The following is a 19,988-nucleotide window of genomic DNA, read 5'->3' as shown; positions in this document are numbered from 1 at the left end:
TTGAGTCGTTCTTCGTCATTCTCCGGTTCTTCTGTTCTACTGCCACAGTTGATCAATATATGGTGAAGACAATAGGTAGTGACGGCGTACGACGATCGCGTTGCGAGTAGTGGACGCCAAATGAAGGGGGAACTTCTCGAGTTCAGCAAAACGTGCAAATTTTATTTTCACGATAGCGGCCGTGGTAGTGAATCGTGGAAGATACAAACAGTGTCACAGGTTCACGGCAGCGTCCTCGAGCAGTAACAGTCACTACCGGCAGATACCAATTGGATTGGATTGGATTGGATTGGATTGGATTGGATTGGATTGGATTGGATTGGATTGGATTGGATTGGATTGGATTGGATTGGATTGGATTGGATTGGATTGGATTGGATTGGATTGGATTGGATTGGATTGGATTGGATTGGATTGGATTGGATTGGATTGGATTGGATTGGATTGGATTGGATTGGATTGGATTGGATTGGATTGGATTGGATTGGATTGGATTGGATTGGATTGGATTGGATTGGATTGGATTGGATTGGATTGGATTGGATTGGATTGGATTGGATTGGATTGGATTGGATTGGATTGGATTGGATTGGATTGGATTGGATTGGATTGGATTGGATTGGATTGGATTGGATTGGATTGGATTGGATTGGATTGGATTGGATTGGATTGGATTGGATTGGATTGGATTGGATTGGATTGGATTGGATTGGATTGGATTGGATTGGATTGGATTGGATTGGATTGGATTGGATTGGATTGGATTGGATTGGATTGGATTGGATTGGATTGGATTGGATTGGATTGGATTGGATTGGATTGGATTGGATTGGATTGGATTGGATTGGATTGGATTGGATTGGATTGGATTGGATTGGATTGGATTGGATTGGATTGGATTGGATTGGATTGGATTGGATTGGATTGGATTGGATTGGATTGGATTGGATTGGATTGGATTGGATTGGATTGGATTGGATTGGATTGGATTGGATTGGATTGGATTGGATTGGATTGGATTGGATTGGATTGGATTGGATTGGATTGGATTGGATTGGATTGGATTGGATTGGATTGGATTGGATTGGATTGGATTGGATTGGATTGGATTGGATTGGATTGGATTGGATTGGATTGGATTGGATTGGATTGGATTGGATTGGATTGGATTGGATTGGATTGGATTGGATTGGATTGGATTGGATTGGATTGGATTGGATTGGATTGGATTGGATTGGATTGGATTGGATTGGATTGGATTGGATTGGATTGGATTGGATTGGATTGGATTGGATTGATTTGATGATAATTTAGTTGATAGGTAAATTTGTAGATAAGTTGATGTTTGAGTTGTTGATTGATTAGTTGATAAGTAGGTTTGATTTTTTGGTTTTTTCATTGGTTAATCAGTTTTTGCGTTGAACAAGAGATTTAAAAAAAACTAGTTGATAGTTGTTTCGTGATTCAACCCTGTACCGCCAACACACACCATCGTACTAAACGCGTGCAATTTATTGTGCCATCATCATAACAACTTTGCAAAGCACGGCCGAGACGGTTGGTGGCCGCGGGAAGAAGCGACCGGATTTTCTTTTCACATTTGCAATCATGAGCGCTCCAGCAAAGCAAGTTCCCGGGACGGCACGCCAGCAAAAGAGAGCAATGTTTACTGCAGCGCACTATTGGCGCAATTTCGCTGAACAACTCCGTACCAAAACCGGTCAGCTCACGCCATCAGAGAAGAGATGCCACCACCACTGGATGTGACACACGCGAGCTGAGAAGAAAAACACTCACGCGATTTTCCGACCTCAACGGACGCTGGCGTCGCGACGTCCGTGATCTTGACCGAGAAGAGAGAGCTGGTGGGTCTTCAGGAACCACGATCAGGTCGTCGGTTAGTCTTATAAATACGACATCCCAATCGGTTGGCGCAGTTTTGCTTCAGCGAGTTCAGCGATCAGTGACGTGTCGTGGGGATTTTGCTCCGCGTGACGAAAATAGTTTCAACTTCTTTCCGCCCAAAAAGTGTCTACTGGTGGAGGTTTCATGGTGACTTGAGCTGCTGAATCACGAAAAACAACATCTATTAAATTAAATTTTAAAAATGAAAGTGATCAGGTTTCTCCTGCTCTTGTTGCTGGTCGCAGTGACGTGCGCAAATCCCGCGGTGGATAACGCTGGACCCATCAATCATGTGGTACGCAAACTCCGGATATCCTTACTCCAAAAGTTGTGATCCATGGAAATTAATGATGTGATTTTTTTTTTGTCATGTTTTTCTGCTTTTCTCGCGCCAAAATAAGGCACCCACAACGGCTGCCAAAACCGCCCTGGAGGAGTCGTTCGTGAAGCGACTGGGCTCCAAGTGCACCCAGAAGGATAACAGCTCCTGTGTGATGCTCAAGCTGGTGACCTACATGAACAGGCTGCTGAAAAAGTCCAGCATTGCGCTCGGAGAAAGCGTGGAGCTGACACAGACCAGGTACGGATTTGAGTTTCAATGATGAGTTTTGGGGAAGTAATATCCAATTAGTGATCCAGAACAAGTAGCTTGAGGCTGAATCGAAACATGTTTTGCAATCGAAAACGAGTAGCGTTTGTGAAATAGTAGAATGATGATTTCAATCTGTGTCATGGTCTAGATGTAATCAAACTACAGTGCATTCTACAAACTCAATCACTACGAGTGATTGCAGTGGATATCAGGGTGGCTTGACGTTTCTATGGAAAATTATCAAAAAATGTCCAAAAGTTTCAACTCAAATGTAAGAAAATGTTTTTTCTTCATAATGAGCCACCCCAGAATAGAATCAATTTTGAAGTTAAGCATTGTAGATTCTTCCAAAACTGAAATCTAGCATAGAATCAAATTATCATTATCAAATTAAAATTAGCTATTTGAAGATAAGACAGTTAAAAAAGATCTGTATCATTGAGACTTTACTGCATTTGTGCTTTTTTTTTGAAAATTAATGGGTCATTAGACGGAATCTAGTCAAATTAATTAAAAGAAAGTAATAAAAATTAGCAACATGACTTTTGCTTCTTCGGCAAAGTTGTAGGCATGAATAAGGACTACACTGAAAAAAAATGGTACACGTTAATTGAATTTTTTGTCACTGAAACTTGATTTGCAAAAAACACAATTTTTATTTTTATTTTTAGATATGTTTTAGGGAACATCAAATGCCAACTTTTCAGAAATTTTCAAGTTGTGCAAAAAATCTTGGACCGAGTTATGAATTTTTGAATAAATACTGTTTTTTTTTCAAAAAATCGAAATATTTGCCGCCAAAATTTAGTTATTAGCAGTTTTTATTTTTTTTAATAAGAGCACGTGTTTGCCAATCTTCGAAAAAAAAAAACTTTAAAAGCTGAGAAAATTTTCAATATTTTGCTTTCTTGAACATTCTAAATGTGACCTTTTGTTGCTAAGATATTGCCATGCACAGGTTTAAAAACAGGAAAATTGATGTTTTCTTAGTCTTATCCAAACAACGCACTATTTCCTCAGCAACTATTGGTTCGATTTACAAAGTTAAAATACGAAACATTCGTGAAATTTTCCAATCTTTTTGAAAACAATATTTTCAAAAATTCAAAATAAAGACTAATATTTCAAAAGGGCCAAACATTCAATATTACGCCAAACATATAAGAGTGCATAAAGAAGGCCGATTTTTAAAAAGATAATGAAAAATAATAACCTTTAGTTTTTTTAATATTTTTTTAGGTCAAGCTTCTCTCCAAATTCTTGCCTATTTGGTCCATCCAAACGAACAGAAAGTTTGAAATCTCATTGCGCATGGCAAAATTTTGAGCTTAAATCGTCTCTAACTCAGTTTATCCCTGAAATATTTTCATGAAACTTTCAGGAGTGATTTGATTTTAGTGGATTTAATAATTTTTCTATAATATGAAAGATTTGAATTTCTACATGTATGTATTTAACCCCTTTAGCTGAATTCGAAGCATGTTTCAAGAGTTTTCACATTTTATTTGAAATTTCTTCTACTAAATATGCCTATAAATTTGGATTTTTTTAAATTGTGCAAGTATTTCAAAAATATACAATATTTATTATTTGCAAACTTAGTTTATCCTTTCCTTGTGAAAAAATTTCCAAAGAATTTGAAAATGCATTAAATATTCCGATTCAAACTCATTTTCATTGAGAAAATCATGACTCTTTGAAAATATTTCAATAATGCTTTTTACCAACATTTACAGATAAGTCACCTTTGAAACCTTTCAAAATTTTATGAAAACTTCTTCTTGAAGTACTTTGAACCCTTCTCTAACACGGTTAGTATGCTTCCATATCATTTCGTACTAGAGGGTGACGGTTCTCGAGATTTTCAATATCTTGGGAATCGAGAGTTGAGTTGAGAGTTTTTTACTATACCAATAGTGGCAATAATATAAAGGGAAGAGTAGTAATTTTGTTTCTTTTCAAAGAATTTAGTTACAATCAATTCATTCTTATTCTATGAAACGTTAATTTCAGTATCTTGATTATTTTGAGGAATAATGAAACCTCCAAAACTCTATTATGCTTAATAGTTAAACACATTGTAAATTGATTATCTACTGAATAAAAACTGAATTGAATTGGAATAATATCTACGTATTGATCTTTTTCTGAATCTGCAAATAAAATAGTAGTTTATGCAACGAGTTGCAAAAAGAGGATTTTTTCAGCACGAGTCGTACATTTATCCAACGAGGTTCACCGAGTTGGATTAATACGAAGAGTGCTGAAAAAATCAAGTTTTGCAACGAGTTCCATACAACTTTTTTTGCAATTCCAAAAAACACACACTGAGTGAAATTTTAAGTAAAATTTTCATGTATTTTGTCAATAAATCGTTTAAATCAAAAAAAATGTTGAAAAGTGTTACTTTTCGAAACAAGTGCTGAAAAGTTCAACTTTTCAGCACCAATTTGAGTGCTGAAAAGTAGAACTTTTCAGCATTTATTTTGAAAAGTGTTGCTATTCGATTCTGTTATGTTTGGCACAGAAAAGTAGGCTATTTCGTCGTTCAAGAATGAAAGGACAAGTAAGTAATTTCACGACGGAATTGCAAAAAAAAAATTATAAAGCTTTTTGAGACTTGAAGTTGTAGTTTAAAATGGTAACGAATCAAAAGATTTACTTGTTGCATGAACTTCTTATCTGATTTTTGTGATGTGAAAAATAGCTTATATATAATTTCCTAGTATCTGGATTTTTGCAGTACCGCAAACTGGGGTCAATCGGGGCACATGGGGCAAATTGGGTCAGCAATTTTAACCATGTTGAAGCACAATATTTTGATTTTTCTGGTTGGATTCGGTTAGAACAGATTCAGACCAACAAAATGTGTACATCCATTTCCAAATTTAAAAGCTTTAAGTGCTCTGAAAACTGCTGTCCCTATTTAGACTGAAGTCCTGATTTGCCCCAGATTACGGTATGAAAAAAACACTCAAAATAACAATTTAAACTGATTTTATTCTTATTTTTAAGGTCAACATAAATATTCATTGATGAATTATTTACAGATATCAGGAAAACCAGAAAGCTCACAATTGGTGGTTCTTAACTTTACAAAGATGGCCAGGGTTTTTTTTTTTCAAAATATAATTGGATATTGAGGTTGACGTGAAACACAAAATGGCGTATTGCCATCAAAAAACGAAATTACCTTGATACAGCGAAATTAACTTAGGGAATTAAAAAAAAACTGATTGTGAGGATTGCCATGCTTGAGAAAGGATATGAAAATTGTAATAATTTTAAAAAGCTCTTAGAAAAAATAAATAAAAATAATATAAAAAAAACTTTAGATTTCATTTCTGCGGTAAGACAACTAAGTATGTTTTAAGGTAAATTTTGGGGTTTATATTTCATTTTGCCTCTCACAATTACAGTTCGAGAAAAAAAATAATTAAAAAATAATTTTCTGATTAGTTTATTTAATTTTGCTTTGATATTTATAAGTTTAAAATTTCCCGGGAGCCCGATTTGGAGCGGCCGTAGCTGACTGGTTACGGTGTTCGCTTTGTAAGCGAATGGTTCTGGGTTCGAATTCCATCTGCTCCAAACGAGAAAGTTAAAAACATATAAATTTGAAATGGTGAATAAAACGAAAAATTAACGTCGCTCGAGGCAGGATTCAATCCTCCGTCATTTGGATTGGTTAGCAAAAATGCTAAGCACTAGGCCATGACGACTTGGTGAGCGTGGACAGGAATTAGGAATACTGTTACGGAGAGCGAGTTGGGGCGCTATAACCACGGCAAAAAGTGTCCAGGGCATTCGTGGAAATACAATAGGGACGTGGCGTTATATCGTGCTGCCATCTGGTTTTTTTTTTAAGCGCAAGAGTGGAAAAGTGCTGAGTCATCGTCTAAAAATTCGCGATCAAAAGCTCAAAAATTCCGACAGATGGCGCAAAGCATCGAAGAATGACGATTCAAATTTTCGCTGTTCGGTTACATAGGAATGCAAACTTAAAATTGAATTTACAGCTCATAGAACAACTTTTGAGAAAAAAATCAAGTAGTGCGATTGTTAACTCTTTGCCCTCTATAAATTAACGCAATAAAAAAAATTGAAAAAAAAAATAATTTTGAAAAAATAATATTGTTTAAAATGATAGAGCATCAAAAGTTAACAAAGTATCAGCTCGAATTTTTGCTCAAAAGTTGTTTTCAACGCTGGAATTTAACAAAACAGAATTCGCATACATAACCTCAAAGGGCGGAAATTTCAATCGACATTCTTCGCTCTGTTCTGCTACTCAACACTAGGTGTCGCATTTCGTTTGGCTCTTGAACGGCAATAGACGGCGTCGTATCTCGCCCAGCAAAATGAAGTCGATAAAGTAGTCGGTTTCGAAGAGAAAAAGTGGAAAACGTGGTCTAAAAATAGCGACACCATCCTACTATGTCCCATCCCAGAGGGTCCCGGAGTACCAAACCTTCTTAGCATGGTGCTCCCAACGAATACAACCAAAATCTCGGAGCGTATTGTGGTGTGTCCCCACGCTTTTTCCACCCCTGTTGATGCAGAGTCATCTCTGCGATACGGCTTTACGCAGTAGGCCTGGCCGCTTTAACGCTTGTGATGTTTCAATCCATTTCAATGCAATGGCGCACTACAAATGTTAATAAATAACAATAAGAGAGCTAGGCGTAATCTAACCTAAGGTACTCTCCAAGATCCCTTCGAAAGCTTGGCTGCGCTAGGGTCTGATTAGATTAGATTAGATTAGATTAGATTAAAATTTTCCGGGAGCCCCACTAAATTTCAGGGGAATCGAGTGGTCCAGAAATGATCGATTTCCCGGGAATTCCCGCTCGTCACCCTCTATTCCGTACGTATTGAATTTGTTCACTTCATTTTGCGAAAAATCTCAAATCTATCAAAGTCACCCCGGTTTACGGTGTTTTTTTTATGGGATACTCGAAGTTTTTTTTTTTTGAATCTGCATTAACATTGAGAGAAAAGAATCCATTGAGATTAAAAAAAAACATTTCAAAATACGTGTTTTTGTTGGAACAAGGTAACAAAACTTTTTGTGTGCATCAATTTTCATTGAAGTTTTAGAATAGACAAAAAATATATACAGAATACGAATTTTAAAATATAAATGCTTAATATTGATAAACAAAATTATCAATTTCTATCTTGGCGACGTTCGATTGACCTTCCGACAAAAGACTCCCACAAACCTAATCTATTTTGAATTCACAAATAAGCACAACCGATACCACCGGTCTCCGGATGCGTTTTGTTGATACTCAAAATAGCAATCCCATACTGTATAGAGGAAACATAATTCAAGAGCTGTTTGCTGCCTGTTGCCCGGACCGGAACTCGAAACGACGAGCGAACGATATGTTATCCGTTTCATCAATTTCCGATTGCCTTTGGGAAGGGACATCACAAACTCATCCTTACAATCCGGGTCCGCGCATGAATTCAATCTGTGCTGGAAAAAGCTAATATTTTCCTGCTCAGAAATGAAATCTACATACAAAACGAATCCCTTGTCAAATCTAGGGACGATTCTTTTTTCTGTGCTGCTGAGGGATCTAAATTGTGTTTCTTTTTCCTCTCCTCTCCCCCTCAAAAGGTCAACGGAGGAGCCGGCGGATGACTCCGAGGAGATGTCGGTGCTGGCCCGGGCTGCCAGCTCGGATGACCACAAGTTGAGCGTCCTGGTGGCGGACAAGATCTGGCGTTTCATCCAGAGCCGTAGCGTCAAGTGGAGGGCCTTCCAGGCGGCGGACATCGTGGTGGCGTCCGGCGAAGGTGGCAAACTCAACTTTGGCGTATCGCTCGACACCCGGAAGCTGGTGGAGGAAGGTCGTGGCAAAATGAAGCAACACCAGCACCTGCTGATGGCATTTGTGATGAAGGCCGGAATCATCGGGGCGTTGATCCTGAAGGGAATTGCCCTGCTCGTGGGAAAGGCTCTACTCGTCAGCAAACTGGCCCTGCTGTTGGCCAGCGTGCTCGGCATCAAGAAGCTGCTGTCGAAAAAGCACGTGACGTACGAGGTGGTGGCACACGCCCCGGAACATCACCACCACCTGGACACGTACAGCTCTGGGTGGGCTCGGGCCATCGATGGGTTCGTGGAGACGTTCTCGAAGGGGCTGGAAAACCGGCTCATGAAAGCGGACACCAGCGCTGACGAGTTGGCATACGGTGGACAGAGGCCGCTGACGCAGTAGGACCCTGTGACCTTTTCTCTTGTAGTGTTTCCTTTTCTGGTGAACTTCAATCGGAGATTGGGGTTGATGTCGTATTCTAGTACCCGGTACCTGATGAGATCGTTTTTTTTTCTGTAGCACCTGTCCTGTGATAATCGTCTGTATACACTTTTTCAGCTTTGCCGTTACTTATTTATTAACTTATTTATTTATTTATTTACTTATTTAATAACTTATTTGAAATAAATCTTTGTTATTGCTCTTCAATTGACTTTTTTATGGATTGACATTGAAATTGAAGTAAGGTAAATATAAATTATTATAAATAAAAGTTTCTAACATTTTTCATCGTTCTTTTCAAAATAAATATCATTATGAGCTTCAACCGAGACTGAAAAAGTAAAAACAATAAATGAAGCCATGCTTCCCTAATGAAATTGTTTCATTAAAAATCGCTTGGATTTGGTCTAATTTAAATATTTTTATGCTCAGTAGCCAATTTTTAGTTTTGCTCGATGATTTTTTTTCCTTCTTCGTATGAAATAGATAACGAATTCTTCAGAATAAGCCAACCCAGGGAAACGCAATGTGTTACTTCCTGGTAGTTTGGGTAAACGGTTGTCCTTATTTTGTATCAAATTCAAAGAAATCGTTAAAAAAAAAATTTGAAACTGAAACTAAACCTAGAGAAACAAAGCAGCACTGTATGTTTATTAGAGTGTAACAAAAATGACTTTTTGGCGGGCATTCAAGGGTTTGTTCCGGTGGGCATACTAAGCCCAAATCCAAAATATGAGCTTGATTGGACGTAACAGGAGCTGGCGCTCCGCCCTTCAATTTTAAATGGGATTTAACCCGTAAAAAAAGTTTTTTTCAAAAATGTCACTTTTTGAGGCATTTTGGCCACCAATGCGTTTACCAAAAACATCACTGGCGTGTTGGCCATATCCTTGCGCATCTTTTGGTATATATAACATTGACATTTGGAGCACCCTGGAGCTCGGTACAGGCCTTCAAAGTTTGGCATTTTTTCGAAAAATCGGCCCCGGCAAAATCAAATGGCGTCTAAGGCGTCGCGAGGCGCGACGCATATCTTTTTTGCCGGGGCCGATTTTTCGAAAAAATGCCAAACTTTGAAGGCCTGTACCGAGCTCCAGGGTGCTCCAAATGTCAATGTTATATATACCAAAAGATGCGCAAGGATATGGCCAACACGCCAGTGATGTTTTTGGTAAACGCATTGGTGGCCAAAATGCCTCAAAAAGTGACATTTTTGAAAAAATCTTTTTTTACGGGTTAAATCCCATTTAAAATTGAAGGGCGGAGCGCCAGCTCCTGTTACGTCCAATCAAGCTCATATTTTGGATTTGAGGTTAGTATGCCCACCGGAACAAACCCTTGAATGCCCGCCAAAAAGTCATTTTTGTTACATCCTAATGTTTATGCTATTTGAAAGTGACGCTATTTGTTTAACAATTTTGATCTTTACTATTATTATTGTATCACGTAAGGTGTCATCCATAAAGTACGTCACGCTCTAGTGGGGGCAGAGGGGGTTGTCACAAGCGTGACAAAGTGTGACAAGGAGGGGTGGGGGGTCCATGAGACTGTGACGTCACGCTGGACTTTTTTTGAATAGAGAGTCAGTGTGACAAAGTGTGACATACTCCATATGTGACATATGGATGACGCCTAAATAGATAAGCATACAAAAAGCTGCATTGATTCAAACATTTTTGCGACTTTAAAGCAGTTTTAGGTACCGTAAACTGGGGTGACTTTGATAGCCCGGGGTGACTTTGATAGGTTTTTCAAATGCCCGTCAAATTAATATCTAAACATTTTTGAGAATTTTGAGTATGTAAGCATTAAGGGATAGCTTATTATCGAACATATATGCAAAAATGAGACTGTTTAAATGGATGTATCAAAATTAGTGGCCAAATCAAATTTTTATCAATGTCACCCCGGGCTATCAAAGTCAACCCAGTTTACGGTAATTTATTTCTGAAAAACTAACCTAATTCACCTAAGTGATTGGGTTCCTTCCTCACCCTTAAACAAGTATGAATCACACAAAAAATCCGGAAATAATTTCCATCTGGATTATAAATTTATTGGAAACAAAGTACGAAAAAAAAACAAAGTTTTAGGTATGAAACCAAATAGGTTCAATCTAGCTTCAAGAATTATTGACAGAAGTGCCAGATCTTCATTCTTTAAGACTCGTTTGGGTGGTTTTCAATTACTATCCATCGATATTTCGGAAGATGAGTAGTTTCCGTTTAGATAAATGAGATCCGTCTTCGAAAACGGACATAAATACGACTTAGTGGGTCATAACATAAGGATGGGTGGAATAATAGATCGACATGTTTTTTTTTAATACAAATATTTTTGAAAGTAAATTTTCATGCATAACTTTTTAAGTATTTATCAAAACTTCAGATATATCAATAGAGACTTATGAGACCCTACACCAAGTTGAATGCGACCAGTTTGAGCACAATCGGTTTAGCCAGTGCTGAGAAAACTGAGGGAGAAATTTGATCACACACACATACACACAGACATTTGTTTAGTTTTCGATTCTGGGTCGATAGGTATGCATGATGGTGGGTCTACGACATTTCTGAAAGAAGTTCATTTTCCGAACAGGATTAAAGCCTCAACTCGCACTCAGTCGCCAGCCAGCGACAAGTTAAGACGTGTTTTGCTCGTGTTGTCATCTAGCGTGCTTGGAAGTTTTTGACAGATGAATTGCGGGAATCGGAAGCGGAAGAAGTCCAGCGAGGTCAATGGAATCGGCATCGAAGGAAAAAAAAGTTGAGAAGACCCTGCTCAACAACAACAAGTTCAGCCCGCTAGCGGATAACAAAAACAACAACAATGCCAGCCCAGCAGGAGGGCCACGGCGGTTCCACCTCCCGGCCAGTCGGCAGGTAAACAAAAGCAACCACCTTTGGTGGTGAAGAACACCACGGATTTTTACAAGCTCGTGGCGATAGTGGAAACTTGTAAATTAGGTTTTAAACCGATTCACAAACTAACCCGATTTGGAACCAAGGTGACCTGCTTCTCTGTCAAAGATTTCGACAAATTGCAAGAACTACTCAAGAAGAAGAAAGTGGAATTCTACACCCACGATCGGCGGAGCGAACGAAATCATCGGGTGGTTCTTCGTGGTTTTCCTGATGAACTGAAACCGGACGAGGTCAAGTACCTTCTGAAGAGGGATCTCAAGCTGGACGCGCTGGAGGTGCATATCATCAAGCGGAAGGAAAAGTCCACCGTGGACGAAACTCAGTACATTGTGGTCTTCCCCAAGGGATACACCAATCTGAAGAAGCTCTCTGCAATGAAAGTTGTGGCAAGCACTATCATCCGGTGGGAGGCCTACCGGAACAAGCGGCCGAACGTGACCCAGTGCAGGAACTGCTTGCAGCTGGGTCATGGAACCAGGAACTGTCACCTGAAAGGCAGGTGCAACAACTGTGGGGGTCCCCACAAGACGGACAAGTGCAAAGTCCAAGAAGTCGAGCCGAAGCGGTGTGCCAACTGATCTGGAGCCCACAATGCCACGGACCGCAGCTGCCCCAAGCGTGCGGACTTTATCCGGAGGCGCCAGCAGGCGTCGAAACTGAAACCGCCGTCAAGGAAGGCGGAGAAGCAGAGTCCAGCAGTTCCAGCGTTTACGCCGGCGGAGTTCCCTCCGCTGCCGGGCGTAGTTCCGGACGGAAAATCCAAGGATCGCCCTCGTCCCGCAGGAAGCAGCCAAGGTGGCCCCCGAGACGGTGGAGCCACGGAGAAGGAAGCCGGGGAGATACGCTACAGTTCGGCTGAGCTGTGGGGGATTTTCTCCGAGTACATCGGCAGGTTCAAGACCTGCAAGACCCACTTGGACCAAGTAACCCTCGTCAGTTACATGATCTCCAAGTATGGAATTTAAGGAGTTTTTTTTTTTTGTTATTATATATTGTTTTACTGATCCTCGGTCCCAACCTGGTCACAGCACCTAAAAGGACCTAATTAAAATAAGTTAAGAAAAAAAAAAGCCTCAACTCAGGTGATGCAGGCAAAAAGATAAATAAAAGTCGATATTGTCAAATTGTCGAATAAAATGGTTTTTTGTTTTTTGTTTTTTTTTGTTTTTTGTTTTTGTTTTTCGTTTTTTGTTTTGTTTTTGTTTTTTGTTTTTTGTTTTTTGTTTTTTTTTTTGTTTTTTGTTTTTTTGTTTTTTGTTTTGTGTTTTTTTGTTTTTTTTTGTTTGTTGTTTTTTTATTTGCTATTGTTTGTTTTTATTAAATGTAAATCCATTAGCACGTTTCTACAGAAAATCCTACCTTTTAGGGCTCCGCTCTTCAAAACACTTTCTTCGCAAGCCATCTACCACGCATGCCCAGACCTCGCTGTTGGTACGGCTGGCTCGATTGTTTACATCCGGAAATATGGAAATTTTCAATTTCGTTTGGTCAGAATTCGATGCATGCGGGCCACAACCGGAAACCCCGGAAACTAACTCACAGTGGTTTTTAATTGGAGTTATTTTAAACACGGTAACTTTGTTTTAATGTAACTGAACTTGGTTTAACTGCGATTTCTGATGGTTAGCACTAGGGCATACCATGAGTGTTATGAATTCTTGGTCAAATAGATTTTGTACGCCATATATTTCATGTTTTGTTGTGACTTTATGCGATAAATTTAACTCTTCTTGCAATTTTAGGTTTAAAGATTCACTTTTCACTTCATGCTTAGTTTTCCAGTCACAGAATTCACTTACACTACCCGACACTTGTTTTGGATATTGAATTCTTGATTTGACAGTATGAAACGGTGCTCCAAAGTTGGGATTAAAATTGAATATATTGCGTTGGTCGTAGATAGAAGCTAATAATGGTATCGTGTTACATATTCATTTGGATTGCTCACTCGAAAAATCGCAGTTCCAACTTACATATTCAGTGTTTGATTTATTACGTTCACCACAATTAAACACCAGACTCAAAGTATGAATCTGCTTCAAGTCATACCAAAGTTTACAACTGTTTGCGCTAAATCATCGTCTTGTTCAAACATAAACCCAACATAATCTCCACCTGATCTGCCGTTTGCTTCTGCCAGAGCCCATATCTTACAATTAACAACTTTGTGATGCCTTTTGAAGCCCAACCCCTCCCGGATGCACACGTGCACCGATGCATTGCCCATCCCACGAACACCAGCCAATAAATGAGATGTAATTTTCAGCACGGGTGCACCAGCCGTTCCACGGCAGCGACTTCCAGCAATGGGTCTAATTAGTCTTAAGACACGCGGATTTGCATGTTTGAATGGCGGCGGCCGCCGATTAGCGGCTCAATTGGACCTGCTCGATCAACCGACCTTCCCATCTGGACACGATCGTCCCCGTTGTCTGGCTGGATGTTGGCCAATTGGCCGAATTGGGAGCTGATTTCACCTTATGTTTGAGATCGCGAGTAGACAGGAGATGTCGGTCATTTCGAATCACGATTTGAACATGCCGTAGTTACGATTGGCGCCGCTATTGGCGCCACCATCAGTTGGATCTAATTGCGCTAATTGACACCAGATTGCACTAGTGTCCACAGCATTAGAACGATCGTTTATGGAGAGTTCGGATACAAACTAAAAACACCTGGACGAGTTATACTTTTTTTTCAATTTCCCAGTTCTTTCAATAAATAAATAAATATTAGTTTATAACAGGCATTGTACAGATGTCACAGCAGGTAAGAAGTTTCAGCTTACAGGGAAAAACAATATTACAACAGACGGAAAGGCTTCCGTGGCCACCTGGCGTTCCGTGGCGGTGACCAGGAAGCCGTTTTTCTTCGATAAATACTATGACTTATGTATACTAAACAGTTCTATCAGCTTCTCTCCAGCGAAGGAAGGCCTCATCATGATCATTGGGACTTTTTCTTGTGCTTTTTTTATGGGGGGACGGGGGCTTTTTTCTTTTAGGGAGTTTGGGGGGTTGTTCTCTTGGACTTGGAGGTAGAGCCGGGCGTGTCGCACAATAACGGGACACAGCCCTGCGGGTGTCGTTTTCACGGTTTCAGTCACAGGGGGCAGGTGTTGTTAGGTGTTGGGTTCTATCCTGTCAGTGAGCTTACGGAGCGTCGGGGCTCAGTAGTACTTGCCGGTTTGGGGCACCGGGTAAAAGTCCTGCCGCTTGATCTTGCCGCCCGGGAAGTGGTGACGGTCGTTCGAGGACGCAGCCGCCGAGGCACCGCCGGACACGCTGCTGCTGCCGCTGCTGGATCCACCGACCGTGGCCGACTTGTCCGCGGCTTGGTTCGTGTCGACGACGGCGTTCACGTTGCTGGCCGCGCCGAGGCCCCCTTCGGCGGCGTGCAGGGCGGACGGTCCGTCGTGGTGGCCGAGGTGTCCGATCGGGTACATGTCGTGGCCGGCGCCGGGGAATCCGTGGTGGAAGTCCATGCTGTATGGCATCAGGAACGGCTCCTGATGGTCGAAGTACGGCGACGGCAAAACGCTGGAAAAAGTGGGGGAGTCACTTGGTTAGCTCTTGGGATTAGAAACTTTAGAAAGCTGACAATCATATTCATATGGGGATCAAGTTGATCCTCACCCTTGTTTGCAATTTGGCGTAATTTTTTTGGTTTTTTTTTTGTTTTTTTTTTTTTTTTGCAAGGAACGCTCTAACGGAGAGAAGTTACAACATGCCCCAGGGAGGTTGCCCAAACGAACCCAGCAGAAGTAACTCAAGTTGTGTTGAGTTACTCAACTCTGGCAGAGTTCTAAAAGAGCGGGATAAACGACATGTGACATCTAGTGTTGAGTAGCAGAACAGAGCGAAGGATGTCGATTGAAATTTTTGCCCTTAGAGGTTATGTATGCGAATTCTGTTTTGTTAAATTCCAGCGTTCAAAACAACTTTTGAGCAAAAATTCGAGCTGATACTTTGTTAATTTTGGATGCTCTATCGTTTTGAACAATATTTTTTTCAAATTTTTTTTTTCAAAATCTTTTTAATGCGTTAATTTTTAGAGGGCAAAAAGTTTACACTCGTACAACTTGATTTATTTCTCAATAGATGTTCTAAGAGCTGTAAATTCAATTTTAAGTTTGCATTCCTATATAACCGAACAGCGAAAATTTGAATCGTCATTCTTCGATGCTTTGCGCCATCTGTCGGAATTTTGGAGCTTTTAATTGCGAATTTCAAATTGCTCAGTTTTTGACAAATTCGAGCCTACTCAGGAACGAGTACCTGGAACAGATGTCAGATTTCAGTTATCTCAGCAACGCAACGAATTTCACTCAATTTTTGTTGAATTCTGAGTGAAGTTCACTCAAATCTGACAGTTTCCAAATTACTCATTTCGGAGCGGGTTCAGTTTTGACGAAAACAATGTGAATTTTGAATGTGCGTGTATGCTAGACAGGGAAGCCATTTTTTCTAAGTAGAGAGTTTACTATCGTACATCGGGGCAAATCGAGACAACAGTCTGAATGGGGACAACAGTTTTGCTACCTAAAATTTGGAAAACAATGTACTTTTTATTGTTGTTCTGTTTCTGTTCAATCCGAAAACAGTTAAAAATATCAAAATATTGTGCCATGTGTCCTGATTCGCTCCAGACGGTTTTGGTTTTGAAAACTGTAGTTTGAAAATTATTTTAATTTAGGTACACAGTTAATAGCTTTTGAAAAAAAAAAAAACATTTGTTAGTGTATGTACCTATGTTTTTCTGAAAAATTTACGTCTTTTTATTCGTTTTTACTTGAATTCAAAGCTTTTTACTACTTTTTTGAATGATTATTTTACATTAATTTTTTTCTTGTTTTGAAAAAATTAAAAAAATATGTCAAAACGATTACAATCTGCAAAAAAAATATTTTCAATCTTTTATGGGAGTAAATTAAATAACTTAAATATTATTTTGATTGTAACTTCCCAGAAGATAATATGTGGTCAACTCAATAAAACTAGAGAGAATTAATCAGTTATTTGATCAAACGTTATGCTGTGTTTCGATTCTATTGATATTCAATACAATGAGTTCTGAATGAACAAATTCTCACTGAGCATTAATTATGTCCGGAAATTTATATTGCTATCGAGAATTGAACTGGCGAATACAGTCATTACCTCAACAGAATTCAATTTTCCTGTTCTGCACAATTAGGTTGCAAATCGAACGTTTGAGAGTTATGAAAAATAATTCCCGATTGCACTTATGGACATGACAATCAATGTGAACTCTTTGATCAGGAGGAAAAAAGCTCGATCGATGCATTGAATCGTAAATTGCAATTAAATTTTTCCCTTCTTGGAACATGCATCACTACGGGTGAAACTCACTTAACAAGGATAAATGATCGATTTCTACCTCAACCAGTTCGTTTCAGAAGAAAAGTTCCGGATAATCCGGCTAAATTTCCGATTGAGAACTCAACTCTTTGATCTTCATTCATCCTTTCCATTCGAAGTAGATTGCAGGGAAAATTGCTTTGGAATTTGCAACCGAACATTGGTTCGGGTTTCGCAAATGCCATTTCGAGTCTTCTTTTCCAAGTTTTTTGTCGGATTTGTTCTTTTGTAAAGAATAACTTTTTCTTCTTTTGCGATTTTGCCGGCAAAATAATGTTAATCAATGTAGCAATATGTGTAAAAGCCAATTACGAGCAAGGATTGGTTATCAATCAATTTCTTTCTAGCTTCTTAATTGCGACTAGAATTTAAATCGCTGAATTATTCAACAAACTCCCCAGATACTTACGCTACTGGTTCCATGAGTTTCTTGAAGGTCATCATTGCTACGACAATAAGGGCAATTTTGGCGACCAAGAAGGCCTTAATCGCTAGCAACTTGACTCCGGCGATGGCGAGCGCGTACCAGCCGATCTGGCTGAAGACCAGGAATGCGGGCACGAAGAAGCGCATGTGCTTACGGGTCCGGCCTCGGGCTCCCGGGGCTCCTGTTGGTAGAGAGAAAAGATTCGGGTTGTTACTGAGACTTCCAAGGGTACGATTTGTGCGAAGGGTCCTACCATCGGCCTTTCTGAGCAGCGACACCTCGATAAAGTTTGGATAGTCGGCGGAGCGTTCGATGTTGAAGACCATCGGTCCGATCGGGAACTTGACGGCGTTGCCGCTGAGGAAGTCCAGGGCGCGGGACGAGCGTCCCTCGACGGTCAGCGGGATTCGTTCCACGGGTTCGATGGCGAACGCTCCAAAGTCCACCGGTTTGCGGGCGGCCAGCTTCTGCACGACCTTACGGGCCAGCCGGGTCACGCAGGACGCGTTGTTGGCGCAGGACCAGCTCAGCTCGTTCAGGACGTTCTCCGGCGCGACCTCCGGCTTGCTCTCCTCGGCGAGGGCACTTCCGGCCACCACGCAGATGACCAGGATCGACACCACTTTCTTGAAATACATTTTGGCTGCTTCTTGGTGCTTCGTCGTCTTCCTCTCTTTCACTAGGACACACCACACTCTCTGCTGTCGCACTGGGGTTGCCCAAGGACCAACTCACTACCGACCACTCCAAGTCCTCTAGAACAGTCTACGGAGAACTGTTCAGCACGGCAAAGGAAGACACACTCACACACTCTCTCTCTCTCTGTTCCTTATCTCATTTGTAGCTGCTCCACACTCTTATCGGTACGTTATCACTAAACACTAAGAAGCAATAAAATGATAGATTTTTAGAAATTACAACGAGTTTTATCCATTTCACACTTGGCGAGCTCCAAGGCTCCCCCACCCCAGGCAACCAAGAAAGGCTCACGAACAAAAAACAAATCCGAAAACTGATAACAAACACCCACCAACCCCTCAATCGGAAAACCCCTGCCAGAGCGAGAGAGAAGTAGCTGCCCAAAAGGGAAAAGCGGAAAATCACTCATCCACCCACTCGAGACTTGCCGAGGAAAATGTGTGCTTTCAAATTGGATTAATTAACAGGCCCGAGGGGCTCGCTCAAACACGCTAACAGACGAACGAGCGAGAAATGGCTTTTCCCTCGAAATTTTTCCAACAAGGTTTGCACACAGGTCCACCTGCACCGGAGGGCTGCCAAGTAGGTAAATTGCTGTTGTTGTTGTTTTTTTTATGACAAATCATGGTGATCGATTAGCGTTTTTCGTCAATCTTTACAAGGCAGCCTGTGGAAAGGACCTGGAAAGCTAATGGGTTGTGAAATCTTGGACACTTCCGATGCGCTCCATGGGGGGTGATAATGGTCAAGGTTACACCCAGCTTGGCATTGGTGTTGGATTGTCAATAAAGAAGAAAAAGTGCAATCAATGGGTGAGATAAAACAATATTTTGAATTGCAACAACCCGAAACCCGATCAAAATTGTTTTATCAATAAAAAAATTCCAACATTGGTTTATTCAATATTTTACAAAAACAAACCCATATTTATATCGAATGTGAATTGAACTCAACACATCACAACCACAATTTATATAAGTTATGATAACTTGATGATTTCGAAGCATTAATTTTATTTGACTGTTTTTATGTACTTAATTAAGATAGTTGCAGAATTTATTTTATTGTAAATTTTGTAACCAATCTTTTTTTCAACACCAGTGGCGTTTTTGGTATTTGAGGTATTTATTTAAGACAATTTGTAGATTTCACGGAATTTCACGAAAATTTTTAAATTTCACGGATTCCACACTGTCCGCTAAATCGTGGAAAGTCACTCACCCTAGTAATTACTAATACTACATTCCAGACTCGATTATCCGAAGGTTTGTATGAGACTTTCGAACTGACTGACGACCTTTGGATTGTGAGTCAACGGTGCAGGCTTGGTTTGGTGTGTTGTTTGTCTCTGTAGCAGTGACACGACTCCCACGCCTGAAATGACTTAACGGCCTAATAACAACCAATTTATAATATTTTAAGGGTCATACTAAAGCTCATTAAAATATATGAAAACGAAATTTTTTTTTCGGGATTCGGTTATCCGAAGTGAAATTTTGTCAATGCCTTCGGATTATCGGGTCTGGACTGAAAACTCAAAAAATAACCATTTTTAAAATTATTTTTTATCACATCAAAAAATGATTTTGTCAAACTTTACCTCCTTCGATTTCGTTTATTTTGTGTTATGTTTTACAAGGCAAAAAGTGCCAACTTTTGAGCTATTGGCAGTTTTGTTATTAACAAATTATGATTTTAAGAAAAATAATGGAAAGGATTAAAAATGTACACAAAAAAAATCAAAATATCAATTTAAGATGCTACACCCAAAATTCAAAATCGAGATAA

General features: G+C 40.0%; 3 protein-coding genes across 4 annotated transcripts in view; 1 reads left to right on the top strand and 2 right to left on the bottom strand.

Moving 5' to 3' along the window:
* Window positions 1-13,538, bottom strand: part of LOC6039069 (cap-specific mRNA (nucleoside-2'-O-)-methyltransferase 1) — a 145,042-nt gene extending 131,504 nt beyond the window's left edge. For both annotated transcript variants that reach the window (XM_038248640.1, XM_038248641.1), the window contains exon 1: window positions 13,053-13,538. The gene's annotated coding sequence lies outside the window, so the exon portion shown is untranslated. The remainder of the gene's footprint in view (window positions 1-13,052) is intronic.
* On the top strand, window positions 1,690-8,976 carry LOC6040268. The gene is made up of 3 exons (XM_038248646.1): window positions 1,690-2,200; window positions 2,307-2,485; window positions 8,127-8,976. The coding sequence occupies exons 1-3, from the start codon at window positions 2,108-2,110 to the stop codon at window positions 8,728-8,730; spliced, it is 876 nt and encodes a 291-aa protein (XP_038104574.1). The 5' UTR covers window positions 1,690-2,107; the 3' UTR covers window positions 8,731-8,976.
* Window positions 13,539-14,662: 1,124 nt separating the features above from the next.
* LOC6040267 lies at window positions 14,663-18,312 on the bottom strand. Its single transcript, XM_001849648.2, has 3 exons — window positions 17,755-18,312; window positions 17,484-17,682; window positions 14,663-15,232 (listed from the first exon to the last, which is right to left on the bottom strand). Exons 1-3 carry the CDS (start codon window positions 18,137-18,139, stop codon window positions 14,863-14,865), a joined length of 954 nt encoding a protein of 317 aa, XP_001849700.1. The 5' UTR covers window positions 18,140-18,312; the 3' UTR covers window positions 14,663-14,862.
* Window positions 18,313-19,988: the final 1,676 nt, after the last annotated feature.

This window comes from Culex quinquefasciatus, chromosome 1 (genome assembly GCF_015732765.1).
Source record: "Culex quinquefasciatus strain JHB chromosome 1, VPISU_Cqui_1.0_pri_paternal, whole genome shotgun sequence".
Taxonomy (NCBI): domain Eukaryota; kingdom Metazoa; phylum Arthropoda; class Insecta; order Diptera; family Culicidae; genus Culex; species Culex quinquefasciatus.
The sequence above is the reverse complement of the archived record's forward strand: the minus strand, read 5'-3'. Positions and strand labels throughout refer to the sequence as shown.

Coding starts and splice junctions, on each gene's coding strand:
- LOC6040268 (XM_038248646.1), top strand. CDS start 2,108: ATGAAAGTGATCAGGTTTCTCCTGCTCTTGTTGCTGGTCGCAGTGACG. Junction 2,201..2,306: donor CTGGACCCATCAATCATGTG/GTACGCAAACTC, acceptor CGCCAAAATAAG/GCACCCACAACGGCTGCCAA. Junction 2,486..8,126: donor GTGGAGCTGACACAGACCAG/GTACGGATTTGA, acceptor CCCCCTCAAAAG/GTCAACGGAGGAGCCGGCGG.
- LOC6040267 (XM_001849648.2), bottom strand. CDS start 18,139: ATGTATTTCAAGAAAGTGGTGTCGATCCTGGTCATCTGCGTGGTGGCC. Junction 17,683..17,754: donor GCTGCTCAGAAAGGCCGATG/GTAGGACCCTTC, acceptor CTCTACCAACAG/GAGCCCCGGGAGCCCGAGGC. Junction 15,233..17,483: donor AAACTCATGGAACCAGTAGC/GTAAGTATCTGG, acceptor CACTTTTTCCAG/CGTTTTGCCGTCGCCGTACT.